This window comes from Brachypodium distachyon, chromosome 3 (assembly GCF_000005505.3).
Source record: "Brachypodium distachyon strain Bd21 chromosome 3, Brachypodium_distachyon_v3.0, whole genome shotgun sequence".
NCBI lineage: Eukaryota > Viridiplantae > Streptophyta > Magnoliopsida > Poales > Poaceae > Brachypodium > Brachypodium distachyon.
This window is the reverse complement of record NC_016133.3, coordinates 9,982,674-9,998,037: the sequence shown is the minus strand read 5'-3', so window position 1 is coordinate 9,998,037 and position 15,364 is coordinate 9,982,674. Positions and strand designations below refer to the sequence as shown.

Sequence of the window (15,364 nt, the reverse complement as noted above, 5' to 3'; positions counted from 1 at the left end):
ACCGATCTCATCCCTGAGGCGGGCGAGGAGAGCTCAATGGTGGCGACGGCAGCGGCCGCGGGCGGACGGAGGCGGGCGCAAGGAGCTGCCGCGCGCGGCACCACCATCGAGGAGATCTGGCCACCTCCTCCGCTGCCGCCGCTTGGGGTCGACGAGGCATGGTTGCTGCCCTTCTCGACGCCCTCCAGGTCCCTGTTGACAACCTGCTCCGGGCGCTCCTCGTCGGTAGCCCGCTCCGTGCCGCCTCGCGATCTCCAGGCGGCCAGGCGCGTCGCTCTGCTGTCCACCTTGATGCACCTGCTCCTCCCCATGTTTATTTCCCCGATGGATACCGCCGGCCTCTGCCTAGTCATCATCGTCGTCTACAAAGGCAAAGTGCGGCATGGAGGAGGGGGAATACAGAGAAGCTCGGCAAGGTTGAGAGGCCGGCGGCGGCTGAAGCGAAGCAACACGGTGACTGCAACCCAGATCAAAGCAGGTCAACTTAGACCGTTCGTCCACGCTGGACCTGACATGTGGGCCACGTTGTCAGATTTTCTGTCAATTCGTGTTCAACTTGAAGATCAGTGGCCAGAGCAACCAGGATCCGCAAAAACGGTGGTAATTTGTAAAAAAATTAAAAGATGGTAGTTTTCCTAAAAGGTTGTCCCAAATGTGGTGGTTTTGCGTAATTTTCTCCATTTTGCAGCTTCTAATCCTTGTACTTGGCAAATGCGCTCACTTTAGTTCTTAATGATGTCGGACGGTCAATGTGCTATCATGGACACATAGAGGCCTGACTAGTCAAACATTTTCCACTTACCCCCTCGTTTTTTTACACGGGATATGCCATGTTTTCCCTTTGCCCCACCCCTCCTTCATCTAAATGACAAGCCCGAGACAGAGTAGGGAATACAGAAGGACTAAACAGAAGGAGGCGATGTCGAGGTGGTCGGCTTGATCATCAGCGATTGGATGCTGGAGACGGATTTTGGCGCGGTGATTCTCTAGACCTCATCGCGACGCCGCTGCACGGTGCGGAGCCCATGCAATGGCTCCAACCCGGCAACCGGAAGGCTACCCGCCGCCCCTGTTCGGTGAGTTCTTCACCTTTCTCTCAATCCCAATGCCATGTGAATTGTTATGGGCTTATTTTGATGCCATCTGTTCGGTCTTTGTGGTGGATTATTGAAAGAGAACCGATTTTGGGGGTTAGGGTTTAGTTAGAACTATTGGGGTTTTGTGCAACATGAAGTAGCTGAATTTTGTGGCTGTTCATACAGGCGAAGACAACGATTTCTTCTCGGTCAATTTCTTCTCGGTCGAGATATGTCATGGTGGGTTTTTCGTAGGCAGTGGGGTTAATCAAGTATATGTAAGGGGAAGGAGTGTATGTTTGATTTCTGTGAAACCGATACATGGTCTCCGGTCTGGATAGAGTGTTTGGTTGAAGAGATTGGATATGAGGCTGCTGGTAGGCTGTAGATCTATCGGTGTTTGTTTCGGAAAAAACTTGGAGATGATGCACTTCGGTTTATATAGCAAGATGCTCATACAATTGAGATGATGATGACGTGCTGAAGATAGGGCACATGAACTTACTGTCGTATGTTGATCATGAATCTCCGGGCACTTGCAGAAATCTCTACCTTGTTGCCGTTCAAATCAATCCCATGGTGAACATCTTCATATAACGAACAATGCAACAAGCATTTGATGACTGGGAGCTACCGAATGGGGATGCGGTACGTGCTCGAGGCAGATCCGGTTGCCATCGAAGACGAGAGGAGAAGCGTCGGGAAAGAACAGACGAACATGTGTGTGTGTGTGTGTGAGAGAGAGAGAGACAGAGAAGCAGGAGCGGGGATCGAGTTAGGGATTTCGGGTGGGGGTGGGGAAATTTCGTTGTCATGTCAAATAGGTGATTTTGTTGAGTTATTCGCAAGAAAAACACCACACGCGGGAACCCTCCCGCGCCTCTCTTTGTCCACTATGACATGTTGACAGTTCAACGTGCCGCTGGACTAAGTGAATGCATTAGCTAATTTCAAGTCTTGAAAGCTGTAAATAAAGTGACCCGCACGACTTAGTACAAGGACCCTGCATTTTACTCTTGTATCGCACCAACAATTTTTCTAGAACTACCCCGTAAAGTGTATACAAACCATTTCCACCTCACAATTATCAAAAATTAGGCTCACTAAACCAGCTCTAACAACTACTACCCATGATCTTAAATTCTTGACTCAAATTTTCTCAAATATGGATGTATATTCTTAAAAAGCGCCTAGATACATGTAATATTTCGATAACAATTTAGGATCGGAGAGAGTAACATTTAGGGAAACTCTAGCGGGGCAACGCATATGTGCTTGCGCGGTCCGTTCGGTCCGAAACGGACAAAACGCGTCCCCCATCGGGGTGACCCTTTAGTGTGGCGGCCCGGATTTTGGTCCGCGTCGACCCATTCCAGCACCAAATCTGGGGCAGGTTTGCGTCTCGACGGACTAGGAAACGGACCGCCACGCGGTCTGCTCGTCTGACTAGGTCAAACCCTTTCGCATTTCCCCACCCCATCACATCCGGTCCTTTTTAATGTGACCGAGTCGTCACCATTTCCCCTCCCCACCACATCCCCAAAATCCTAACTTCCCCGTCACTGATATGTCGGTTTGGTTCGGTTTATACGGTTTTTCAGTTAATACTGTTTGCATACTTCGGTTAATACAATTACGTATAAAAATATGGTTCGGTTTCGGTTATAACCATTACTTTCGGTTCGGTTTCGGTTATAATCAAATTAACCAAAGTTGACGCGAATTTTTAAAGGACACATCAATTTTTATACACATGTTTGCTTCCCTGAACAAAAAAATTGCACTGCATCAGTCAGTCCGCAGCTGGGCTGGCCGTGTGGCCTATTTGCTTCAAGTCAAAATCAAATTTCCTCGGATTCAGCCCATATGCTTTACCGCCGGCCCAACTAGCCCCATATGCCCTATAGCCAGCCCAACCGGCCGGAAAAAATCAAACAAAATATTGCTGGCGGAGTGACTTCCCCTCACGACCAGCAATCATTTCAAGCGCAGTATAGACCATTGGGACAATGCATTCCTTCTGTTGGCTTTCACACGATATATTTTATATTGATACGCTTTTTTCGGTTTAACCGAAACCGTTCGGTTTCTAACCGAAAAAACCGAATCCGATCCGGTTAGTTGTTTGCCTAACTGGAACCGGAACGGAAAACCGGGAAAACTGAAATTTCGGTTTGGTTTCGGTTAATTTGTTCCGGTTTTCGGTTTTGCACAAGTTGACTGATATGGATCCGCCGGCATCTCCTCAGTCCACCTTCTCGACGAATGTGCGCCGTGGCCGGGGTGCTTTCCCAGCCCTTCGTGGAGAAGGCCGTCGCACTAGGCTTGCCCGAGGCGCGGCAGCGGCGTACTCTGGGTGCCCAAGATGGAGCACTGGGCAGAAGAAGCGGCGCCGGAACTGGAGGCGATGGAGATCGAGGAGGAAGCGCTGGCTCCTCCTGCAGCAGCGGGGCCGCATCCCCTGGATCCGGCTTCCGGTTTCTCAAGACTCCCGAGGAAGAGGAGGAGCGCCTCATCTTCTTCGTGAAGAAGGCCCCGTCAGAGCATGCCACCAAGGACGACGCCCGTCGGAAGGCCTTGGATGACGCGGATATTGCGCGGGGGATCACAGTGGACCGTGCTTTCGAGCTCAACCGCCGGAAGTCGCTTGCAGACCAGGGGCTGGCGTTGCTCCCAGGTACTCGATCAACAAGCCGCCGGAGGTGTTCCCCTGCGTCGATGAGGACAATCAGCAGATGCATTTCATCGTCCTCGTAAATCAGCGGCTTCCGTGTGTGGATAGAGTACTATAAGTAGTTTTTACCGGTGTGGTTTGTTATAACTATTGTGTTTCTTCCCAAATAAATTTCGTTTTATTCCCATCTTGCGTCCTCCCGCTGGACGCCGGTCCAACCCAAATGAGCGAAGGCCGTACTGGAGACTTTTTCTCTGTCACCCGACCCCAAAAGCAGGCTGGAGTTGTGTGCTTTTTAGCTATGTACCTTTAGCTGTTAATTTCCGTCCGACCGTTCGACCGCGCTATGCCTCCTGGTTTCCTGAATCCCGATCTGACTCTAACAATCAAACTGAACTCACCTACACAGCTAACCAATCACGCGACCTCGCGCGCCCTCGACCTCCATCGGCAGGTCCCAAGGCAGTGGCGGCGGCTCGCCGGCTCGGGCTCCTATACTCCTAGGGTCATCTCCACCACGACACGATTTGCCGCCCTTGTCGTCCAGCTCCACTTCTGACGCGCACTCGTTGTCTACGACCAGCGGGGACTTCGGATGTCACCCGACAGGTTTGGGTACGGGTATAGCCCAACCATACCCGTACCCGACGACCCGACTCTCAACCGCTACCCGTACCCGTACCCGCTGTCAGGTATGAAATTTTTTTACCATACCCGTCACCCACCACGGGTACAGGTAACCCGTAGGTATTTCTACCCGCCCGTTGGAGGAGACTCTGTCTTGTGGGACCGTCAGGTCAGACGTTCTGGACTTCTGGTCGAGCGTGATGACGACGCCCATGCCGCCCGCCGGCACCACCAGAGCTGCTCCCCGGCCCAATGTCCATCTCACCGGCAGCCGACCGGATGGCAGCAGGGTCTTGCTCCAGGCGCTAGGAGGGGCGAAGTGGTGGGCTGCTGGAGTGGTGCCGTGGTGGTGGGCTGTTGGCCGAGGAGTGGAGGAGGCGGGGCGGAGGACTGGTGGGCTGGCGGCGGAGGGCGGAGCCGTGGAGGAGGCGGGGACTGGGAGGCTCGGTGCGCAGGGCTCCAGGACGACGGCGTGGTGCTTTTGGACCTGGCGGCGCGTAGGAGCGGTGGCGCTTGTCGCCGGACTTGGGGAAGAAGAGGAGAAGCAGCAGGGAGGAGAACGAGGGGACAGATCAATTGGGGCTAGGAGCTCGTGCTCGGCGGAAAGGGATGTGGGGAATAGGGAAGGGACTAGGGTTAGGTACTATTGGTGCCAAAACGTATTGGGTTGGGCCATTAGGCAAGGTTTTATGGGCCTTTGTACTGGGCTAACAACTTAGGTGCGGGTAGACGGGTAGGCGGGTTCGGGTAGTCCAATACCATACCTGTACCCGCGATACCCGTCGGGTACAAAATTTTACCATTTATATACCCGTGGGTATTTTTTCTTACCAAACCCGCATCTTATTCGGGTAAATACCCGTCGGGTAACAGGCATCGGATACCCATTGCCATCCGGAGCGGGGTCCGCGGCAGCAGCTTGGGAAAGATGATGACGAGCAGCTCGTCATCCTCCTCGAACCCGCTGGAGATGCGGCCCGAACGCTGACGGGAACTCCTCCACGTCCCTCAGTTTCTTTGAGGTATGGACAGGCCTAGGTATGGAACAAGACTATAAGTGACATTTCTGCTCAATATCTGCTTGTACTAATGCCTAAAAGAAAGCTATTTTTCGTCGAAGTTCCATTTGCTACAGAAAATGAATATGTCCCGTTCAAATGTACCTCCTAATTCTCTCTGATAAAAACCAATATGCCAAAAATGGGAATGTGCAAACGTTCTCATTGAGATATTATTGACTGTGTTTGCTATTTGGGTCACTTTATAGGTGTCTGACTATCTTTTAAAAATTCTTCAGACAAATGATACTCTACTCAGTACAATGGTGGCAGAAGAGGTACTGCTTGATATGACGATATCTACTATGAGCGGCCAATATTACTGATTTGGATACTATTTTTAGTCCGTTTAAGTCTGCCCAAATTACATTTTCTGCTGCAACTCTTTTGTCAATACTTGAAAATGGGCTAATGGCTCATAACGAGCTCATGACTGGTTTCAAACACGTTGGCGACCGCGTGAACCAATCGCTCTTCGCGATCGCTGGGACCGAACGAAATCGCCAGGAGCGGCTCGGAGGCGGCCGGAGGGGGCAAAGTGCAAAAAAGCCGAACTGACAGGTGAATCCGGACTTAAACGGTTTTGTCTTAGCTTAAGACCAGATGACATGGTGTGGGTCCCAGCATAGAATAGACGACGGCTCTGGGGACCCACTTACTTGCCACGTCGACTCGGTGTTTTACCTGGTCGGCCTTGCCTGAAGCTTCGAGGTGCCGCATTTCCCCCACCTTGTTTGCCCTAGCCCGCGCCGCCGCCGCGCACCCTCGCGCACCCTCGACGCCACGCGCCGCCACTCACCTGCTCTGGCAATCGTCCCGCCGCTACGCCTCGTAGCGGTCGGCCGTCTTCTGGTGTCGGGCGTAAGCCTCGCCTCCCCCTGCCATCCCCGCATTCATTCACCGCCGGCCAGGTCAGGTCGTGCAGTGGGAGGATGGATCCACCGCCGGAAGCTCCAAGCAGGTAATTTGTGTACTACGTACCTTCAATTTCGTTTCTTTCATGGGGATTAGCTATAGTTCGGTTGAATTTTGCTGGAGGAGAGCGTGCAATGGTAGATTAATATGTTATCGTTGTAGGGCTCCTGCGGACGATGGTACTGAGCTTGTGCCTGTTAAGTTCCGCCCATGCATTTCGAAGCTTGATGATGGTAGCGAAGATGTAATTGAGTGCAATTATACGGTCAATTTGAGAGTTAAAGCATGAGACATCACAGTCCAGAGATTCATAGAAGAAATTGGGAAAACTGTTAAATGGGGTAAAGGGCAGGAGGTTGAATTGTGTTCATACGGAAAGCGGTAGAAGCTAGTGAGAATCACCACTACACCTCAGCTGGTTGCGGCAATCAAACAGGGGCAGACAACAGATAAGGATGCTCCAGAGGTGAGGATTTATGTAGAGCTAATTAGAGCCTCTGCTGACTCAGTGGTATGATATATTGCATCTAAAGCAGCACAAGCGGTCAATGATGAAGCATTCCTAGCTAGGAGCTCTCCGGTGAGGGATCCGGAGAATTGGACCCCGAAACATGTGCCCGCCGATTTGAGACCTGGGGGAGAAGGTCCACATGTTGATTGGAGCAAAATTATCTTAGATGAGTCCACATATTTCGTGGTTGAAACAATTTCGGAGGCTAAGTTTTGCAAGCTTTATGGAATTCGATTTGACGAGGATGAGGAAGAAGCGGAAAAGTCGTCGCCGCCGCGGCGGTCGATCAATGTACCTTCTGCAAGTTCTGCTATTGATGAAGCCGCCTGCAAGAGGCTATTCGAGGAGGGCGCCGGTCCTGAGGTGGATGATGAACATGAAGTGGAGGTGCAGTGTGTGTATGACAAAGAGCATCCTGAGTTTGCAGTGGGCAAGATGTGGCCAACTATGAAGGAACTAAGGATGTCATTCAAGACATTTGCTGTCAACAAGGAGTTTGCCACATATACTGCCTGGACATCCAAAAGCAGGTACTGCGTGAAATGCAAGGGTGTGGATGGGGAACAGAAGCCTTATCCTTGGTACATGTCTGCTAGAAGGCTGCCTGATCAGACTACGGTTAGGGTCAATCAGATGCCACATGAGCATACATGTATGACATCTGCTGGAGAGTTATAAGGATGACTTCTCAAGCATGGGTTGCAGTGAAGGTCATGAAGATATTGAGTACAAAACCGAACTCAACTGCCAAATGGCTTAAGTCTGAGTTGGAGAAGGATTACAAATGCACACTCAGTTACAACACTGTCTGGAAAGGGAAGCAAAGAGCCATGAAGGAACTTTATGGTGATTGAGGCAACACCTTTAGAATGTTGTTCAACTTCAAAGCAGAGATGGAAAAGAGGAGTCCTGGGAGTGTGGTAGAGATTGATACTTTTGAAAAAGCTGGCAAGGTTTACTTTGGTAGGTTCTTTATGGCAATGAAGCCTTGTGTGGATGGTTTCAAAGATGGATGCCGTCCATACCTCAGCATAGATTCCACAGCACTGAATGGGAAGTGGCCTGGGCAGCTGGCTTCTGTAGTAGCTTTAGATGGGAACAACTGGATGTTTCCTATTGCTCATGGTTTGTTTCAGTCAGAAACAGAGGCTGATTGGACATGGTTCATGAGTAAATTGAAGAAGGCCTTAGGAGAAATGCATCCCTTAGCAATATGCACAGATGCACAAAAGGTTTTGGAGAATGCAGTACACAAGGTTTTTCCACATGCAGAACAAAGGGAGTGTTTCGGCCATCTGTGGCTTAATTTGATCAAGAAATTTCAAGGAGATGTATTTGGAAGGATGTGGCCAGCAGCAAGAGCTTACAACCCACACAATTTTCATTGGAAGCAAGCCCTGAATTTGGTGTTTATCCGAAGACTTACCATTCATTGTTGTGGTACAGGAGTGCCTTCAACACTGATATAAAAGTTGATCACATCAATAACCATTTGTGTGAAAGTTTTAACGCTTGGATAAAAGATATCAAAGATCTGGCTGTGCATGAGCTGATGGACACTCTGAGGATCCATTTAATGAATCTCTGGAGTAAGAGAAAGACTCTTGCCAGTATGTTGCATGGTGATAAGCTACCATCAGTTGTCCAACAGGTGGTATGCAGGAGCAGATGGCAGGGGCACCTTTATGTTGTCAATGCTGTTGGGTTCGTTGCAAAGGAAACAAAAATTTTCCTACGAGAAGTGCGGAAGAAAACCCAAGAATATATATACTAGATGTATGTAACGAGAGGGATCATGAACACCATACCCTCGTAGACCGCTAAGCGTTACGATCACGAGATCGTTGTTGGTGTAGTGGAACTTTCAATGAGATCAATCTCAGTGCCGAACGGACAGCACCTCCTTGGTATCCACACGTTCAGCTTCACGTTGTCTCCTCCTTCCTCGATCCAGCAAGCGAGAGGGAGAGGTAGACGAGATCCCGGCAGCACGACGGCGTGGTGACTATGGTGAATATTCTCACGGGCAGGGCTACGCCGTGCGCGTGAGAAGAGGAGGAGAGGAGGGCTCAGGGGAGAGAGATCCAACTGAAAGCTTGGGGGTGTCTCTCTCCCTTGCCCCCCCTTCTATTTATATAGGGGTAGAGGAGGCGTGGCCGGCCAGGACTATCCCGTGGCCAGAACTCTCCGGCGGCCAGGACTCTCCCGCGGCCAGGACTCTCCTCCTGGCCGCATGGGCCCTGTGGGCTAGCCCCTCGGCCCATTAAGGCCAGGGTGCTCCCTCACAGGCCCATTTAGCCCAGGGATAGGTGGGCCTCAAGGTGGAACCCTCCGGATCCCTCCGGAACCTTCTAGAAGCTTCCCGGTCAAAACCGGGAAATATTCCAAACTTTCCAGAACCCTGAAAACAACTTTCCATATATAAATCTTTATCTCCGGAACATTCCGGAGCTCCTCGTTGCGTCTAGGATCCCATCCAAGACTCCGAATCATAATTCGATATCATCATCATTTATCTCATCTAACCCAAGCAACATGAAACGTTAAGTGTGTGACCCTACGGGTTCGAGAACATGTGGACATGATCAAATATCAATAACCAATAGTGGGACCTGGATGTCCATAATAGTTCCCACATATTCCACGAAGATCTCATCGGTTGAACCACTATGTCGAGGATTCAATTAATCCAGTATCCAATTCTCTTTGTCTCGCGATATATTACTTGCCCGAGATTTGATCGTCGGTATCGCCATACCTAGTTTAATCTCGTTACCGGCAAGTTCTCTTTACTCGTTCCGTAATATAATACCCCCGCAACTAAACACATTAGTCGCATGCTTGCAAGCTCATTAGGATGTTATATTACCGAGAGGGCCCAGAGATATCTCTCCGTCACAAGGAGTGACAAATCCCAGTCTTGATCCATACAACCCAACAAGCACCTTCTGGGATACCTGAAAAACACCTTTATGATCACCCAGTTACGAGATGACGGTTGATGCCCACAAAGTATTCTTCCGGTACTAGGGAGTGGCATGATCTCATGGTCTAAAGAAATAATACTTGACATAATAAAACATAAGCAACTTAAACTTAAGTGACACGATCAAAAGCTATGTTTAGGTTTGGGTCTGTCCATCACATCATTCTCCTAATGATATGATCTCGTTATTAAATGACAACACATGTCTATGGTTAGGAAACCTTAACCATCTTTAATCAACGAGCTAATCTAGTAGAGGCGTATTAGGGACACGGTATTTGTTTATTTATCCACACATGTATTTGAGTTTCCAATCAATACAATTATAGCATGGGCAATAAACATTTATCAAGAACAATGAAATATGATAATAACAAATTTATTATTGTCTCTAGGGCATATTTCCAACAAATGCCCCCCCTACACTGCAGAAGTTTTAGACACAGATAAGAAGAGGAGACATGTAGTGAAGATTGACCTACATGAGTGCACTTGTCTTGAGTGTCAAGCTACTGGAAAACCTTGTCCCCATGCTATTGTGGTACTGGCAGCAAAACCTGACTTGATGATGGGGCAGTATTTGCATCCCTATTACTCAATTGACAGATATAAGGCAGCATATGCAGGAGAGATCCCAACACTGAATGACCAATCTCAACGGCCTGAAGTGAACATTGGGTATGATCTTGCTGCCCCCAATATAGCTAGAAAGCCTGGCAGGCCAAAACATGTGCGCTTCAAAATTTTTTTGGAGCGAAATGGAAAGAAAGGAACTAAAGGCCAAAAGAAGGGGGGCAAAGTTGCTGCTGCTGAAGCTGCAGCTGATGACCAAGTGAAACCTCCTAAAAAAAGACAGAGGTGAGAACGATGCAGAATATTGGGCCATCGTGCTGGCTCCAGGAAGTATGTTTACAGCCCTCCGGCTGCACCAAGGTTAGCTTTTTACACCTATTTTTTCCACATTTTTTACATTTTGCTGAATGCCATCTCATATTTTTGATGTTGATGATAGGGTGCGTGGTAAGAAGAAGACTGAAGAAGAAAAGGCTAGAGAAGCAGAAGAGGCCAGAAAAGCAGAAGAGTTAAGAAATCCAGAAGAGGCCAAATTAGAAGATGACAGTTCAAAAGGTCCTAGTTGGGATGAAGATTCAAGTTGAGATGAATATTGCACTACTGAAGAAGAATCTTTTTCAGATGAAGAGCCCCTCCCTGCTGTCGATGATTGGGAAGGCCCTGCTGAAGCAACTGAAGAAAGGTCACCTCCTGCCCCTACTGTCCATACTGTCCCTACTGTCGATACTGAAATTTTGGAAGAAACTACACCTCCTGCCCCTACTGTCAATACTGAAATTTTGGAAGAAACTGCACCTCCTGCCCCTACTTTCCATACTGAAGTTTTTAAAGCCAGTGAAGATGATGACTTTGACCTGCCCCGACGTGCTTTCATGACTGTCACCACCTCTGTCCCGAAGCCGAGGAAAGTCAGAAACGGTCAGAAAATCCATGTCACCACCTCCACCACCTCCGGTAAGAAGACAGCAAGCACCACCACCAACTCGAAGAAAAGGAAGAGAACCGCCTCCATTGGGAGGCTATATAAGAAGGCTTGATTTGTTGTACTGAGTTGTATTGAGTGTGTACTGAGTTGCACTATGCCCTTATTTGAGATTGCTTGTATTTGAGTTGCACTATGACCTTATTTGAGATTGCTTGTATTTGAGTTGTACTATGACCTTATTTGAGATGGCTTGTATTTGAGTTATACTGAGTTGCTTGCACTTAGTCATATTTGAGGCTTTGTTGTATTTGTACATATTCAACTTTCTTAGAATCATTTTCTGCTTGCAACAATGGAATGTCGAGGAAAAGTTAAGATCATGGATGCAATTTCAAATCCATCGGAGAACGTTGACTTTTGTTGACTAGGTGAAACTTGGTACATTTTGTGCCCCAAGCAAACCAAAATGGGTCATTTTAAAGGAACCTTCAAAAACTAACCTGCTCCAAATCAGTTTCTAATTGCAGAAATGCAATGTACGTGAAAAGTTAAGAGCACTCAAACAATTTCAAGTCTATCGGAGAACGTTGACTTTTGTTGACCATGATTTAAATGAATTCAAATCCGTTCATATCTTCAAAACTCAAATGTTTTTTTGACTTATTCTTGCATGAGTCAAGTACTAACCATGTTTACATACTTATGATAGCTGTTTACTAACTTCCAAACCAATATTTGGTACAATTTTGGCCCCCACACATCAAATTTAAATGAATTTGAAATTCAAAAAATATTATAACATCTCCAAATTGAAAATGCTTTTGCATGCAATACATACCAAATGTGGTTAGTGTACCAAATTTCACATGATTTGGAGAAAGTTTTGAAATCAAAATCTCAAAATGTGTTCAAATCACCAACATCTCTCTGAGGTGTTTAAGAAACACCTAGGGGCACATGGTGGTTTGTACATGAAGTACATTGTAAAATTTAGATAATGTCAACAATTTTTTTATGTGATGAATACATCGCAAAATACTTCCACATGCCAAAAATCAGAATTTTCTGACAAATATTTCATATTCTTAGTAATATTTTAATTTCGGGTAAACTGTAAATTGCACTATTCAAGGTAATACACATATAATTTTCATTGTAAACCAATGTGTTTCAGTCGTATAATGTTAGAATGAGTTGAATGGAACTTACTTACATTACTTTTTGGTGCTAGTTGTATTGAAAAAAGGTATTTCTCATTTACTACCGAAAATGGCTGGAAATCAATAATAAGTATGAAATATAGCAAATTTGTTCCAGAAATTCTGAATTTCTTTGACAACAACCAGTAACATATGAGGATAACACACAAAAAATATAACATCTTCAAAAGTTTGTTTTCTTGTCGTTTTGGCCAAAAAACACAATTTGTTTCAGTGGCGGTCGTCGGCGCCTGCCACTAATACGCGCCCATCTCTTGACATACAATTTGTTTCTTGTCGTTTTCGCCAAAAAATATAACCAAGTACTAATACAAAAACAGTACGCACCCATCTCCTGACAAGTTCACGCTTCCTACCGCACTGGTCAATATCGATGGGCTGCCTGTCATGTATGAAAGCGCGCGTCGCCCTTTGGTTCTATCCGTCGCTGCTATCGCCACGGCCATTGCACTGAGCTACAATGCGATTCGTCGGGCACCAACAAGCTTCCGTGCCGGTGCCAGCTTCCGCGGCCCCTTTTTTTTGCAGGTTGATTTCCAAGGCTTTGGTTTGGCATCGTCCTAGGACCCGATCTCAAACCAGACGAGCGAATGGTGCTCTACGGACGCACCTGGTGGGTGCAAGCTCGTCTCGCCTACATTGGTCCTCCAATCAACCTCAACAGGGACATCAATCGCGCTGGAGGTGTTGCAGGGTTGGTGGTGTTCGCGCTACTCCAGGCCGCCTGTTATTGGTATAGCCGCCGCAACAAGTAAGCAAAGAAGATGGCCACAGGGGAAAGTTTAGAGGGAAACCTATAGCTAGCTCACGCCTCCTCTTTTGGCTTGAACTAATCAAGTGTGTGGTAGGATATTTAACACTAAGTATTTGATCCCCTGTGTACATTTAAGCCCTTCTAGCTACAATGCTATGCTTTGCAAATGTGCAATGCATATATGCAACCCCCCTATATATGTGTGCAATGTTAAACTGCGACAATTCTATCCTCTCTGTTGTTGTGTTCTTTGTATCAACGATACAATTGCCTTTTCAAAATCATATCACTAGAAATGTTTCTTCGAGCACAACAAAGTCTCACGCTTTATTATAACAGAACAAAGTCTCAAGCATTATTCCAACACAACAAAGTCTCAAGCTTACAAACAACATCGTCTCCTGCATGCAACTACCTACTTTCCCATGCAAGACACGTCCACAAACAGTTAAGGGACCACAATTAAAGTACTGGAACCACTTAATCAATAAACTACATCTTCTCAATCATGAAGAACAACACAACCCCTAAAGTCGGGGCAACACTCAGGCAGGCCACTGAAAAGACTTTTACTCCTTCAATCTTCTTCTTCTCTTCTACCAGCTGACAGGATAGGGCTTCATTGTGCATTTTTTCTACAATAATCTTGCTTTCCATCTCCTCTATCAACTGGTCCTGGAAAGCTAACTCAAATTCATGTTTGATCAGAGCATCATACAAAATTTTGTTGTTCTTCTCTTCTTCTTTCACCCTTGATTTCAGCATCAGAATCTCCTTCATCAATACAGCATTCGGGTCTAGCTCTTCCACATGCTGTCCATGACGAACAGGGGCCTTCTCCTCTTCTCCATCAAACTCATGCTCCAGAAAGTATTCTGGGTCGAAGTAGCCCAAATTGAACTACATACATGGCCAATAGTACAGCATGAGCACAGTGGCATACACGAATCGAGCAAAGAAAGCAAAATGTCAAGATCAAATTCACCTTCTCCACAGTGCCAATCGAGCTGCTACGATCCGAATCCCGGAGCCAGGACATCATCGAAGCATGCCCGTCATCCGTAAAACCACTACACACCATCTGTCTGCAAGGTAAATCAAGCTCGATTGGGTTTTCGGGCCGACATATGGGTTCACGCGCAATTTCAAAATTGGGGACAATGGACACCTAAATGTCAAAATCGAGGGTTCATAGGGAATCAATGGCCGGCGTTAGGGCTAGAAGGCTTACCTCGAGAGGAGCGGTGCTCGATGCGGGCCGGATCTGTGTTGGGGCTTCCTCGAGGGGACGCCGGTGTGTAGCGTATGGGACGCGCGGCGGCGGGTCTATTCGAAGCCCTAGCTCAGTTGATGCGAAGCGGCAGCGGCGACCTTGGGATGCGGCGAGCTTGGTCAGCGGCGGCGGCTGGAATGGGCGGGGCGACAGCGAGCGACGGGAGGGGCGGCGGCGGCAAGCTTCCAGAGCGGCGGCGGTGGCAAATGAGCCTGGTCGGGCATCCGGGCACGAACAGATGATAGGCACGCGGACGTGGCTAGGTTGTGAGCCCCACGCGTGGTGATTTGCAAGCATGTGGGACCCACACCGTTTCATCTGGTCATGTCAGTTCGGCTTTTTTGCACTTTACCCCCTCTGGCCGCCTCCTAGCCGCTCCTGGCGATTTCGTTCGGTCCCAGCGATCACGAAGAGCGATTGTTCGTTCACGCGGTTGCCAAGATGTTTGAAACCAGTCATGAGCTCGCTACGAGCCATTAGCCCCTTGAAAATTGGGATAAGCTGATCTACTGTCATCTTCATAAAGATTAGAATTTTTCAGGTAAGCATTTAAATTGAATATAGATCAATGTTTCACTATTAAATATTTTATTACTCTACATAAGTATCATGTATATCGATGATTGTGGTTTCATAAAATTAACAATTCTGAATGCTGAAAGTACTCCCTCCGTCGAGAATTAACTGACGTGGATTTGCATAGATTCTTATACAAATTCACTTCAGTTAATTCGGGATGGAGGGAGTATTAGATTATGACACTATCACATTT

The 15,364-nt window shown here is 47.6% G+C and overlaps 1 protein-coding gene across 1 annotated transcript; it reads right to left on the bottom strand.

Moving 5' to 3' along the window:
- Nucleotides 1–13,617: 13,617 nt before the first annotated feature.
- LOC104583509 lies at nucleotides 13,618–14,828 on the bottom strand. Its single transcript, XM_010235887.3, has 3 exons — nucleotides 14,551–14,828; nucleotides 14,305–14,404; nucleotides 13,618–14,219 (listed from the first exon to the last, which is right to left on the bottom strand). The coding sequence occupies exons 2-3, from the start codon at nucleotides 14,398–14,400 to the stop codon at nucleotides 13,812–13,814; spliced, it is 504 nt and encodes a 167-aa protein (XP_010234189.1). The 5' UTR covers nucleotides 14,401–14,404; nucleotides 14,551–14,828; the 3' UTR covers nucleotides 13,618–13,811.
- Between the last annotated feature and the right edge of the window lie 536 nt (nucleotides 14,829–15,364).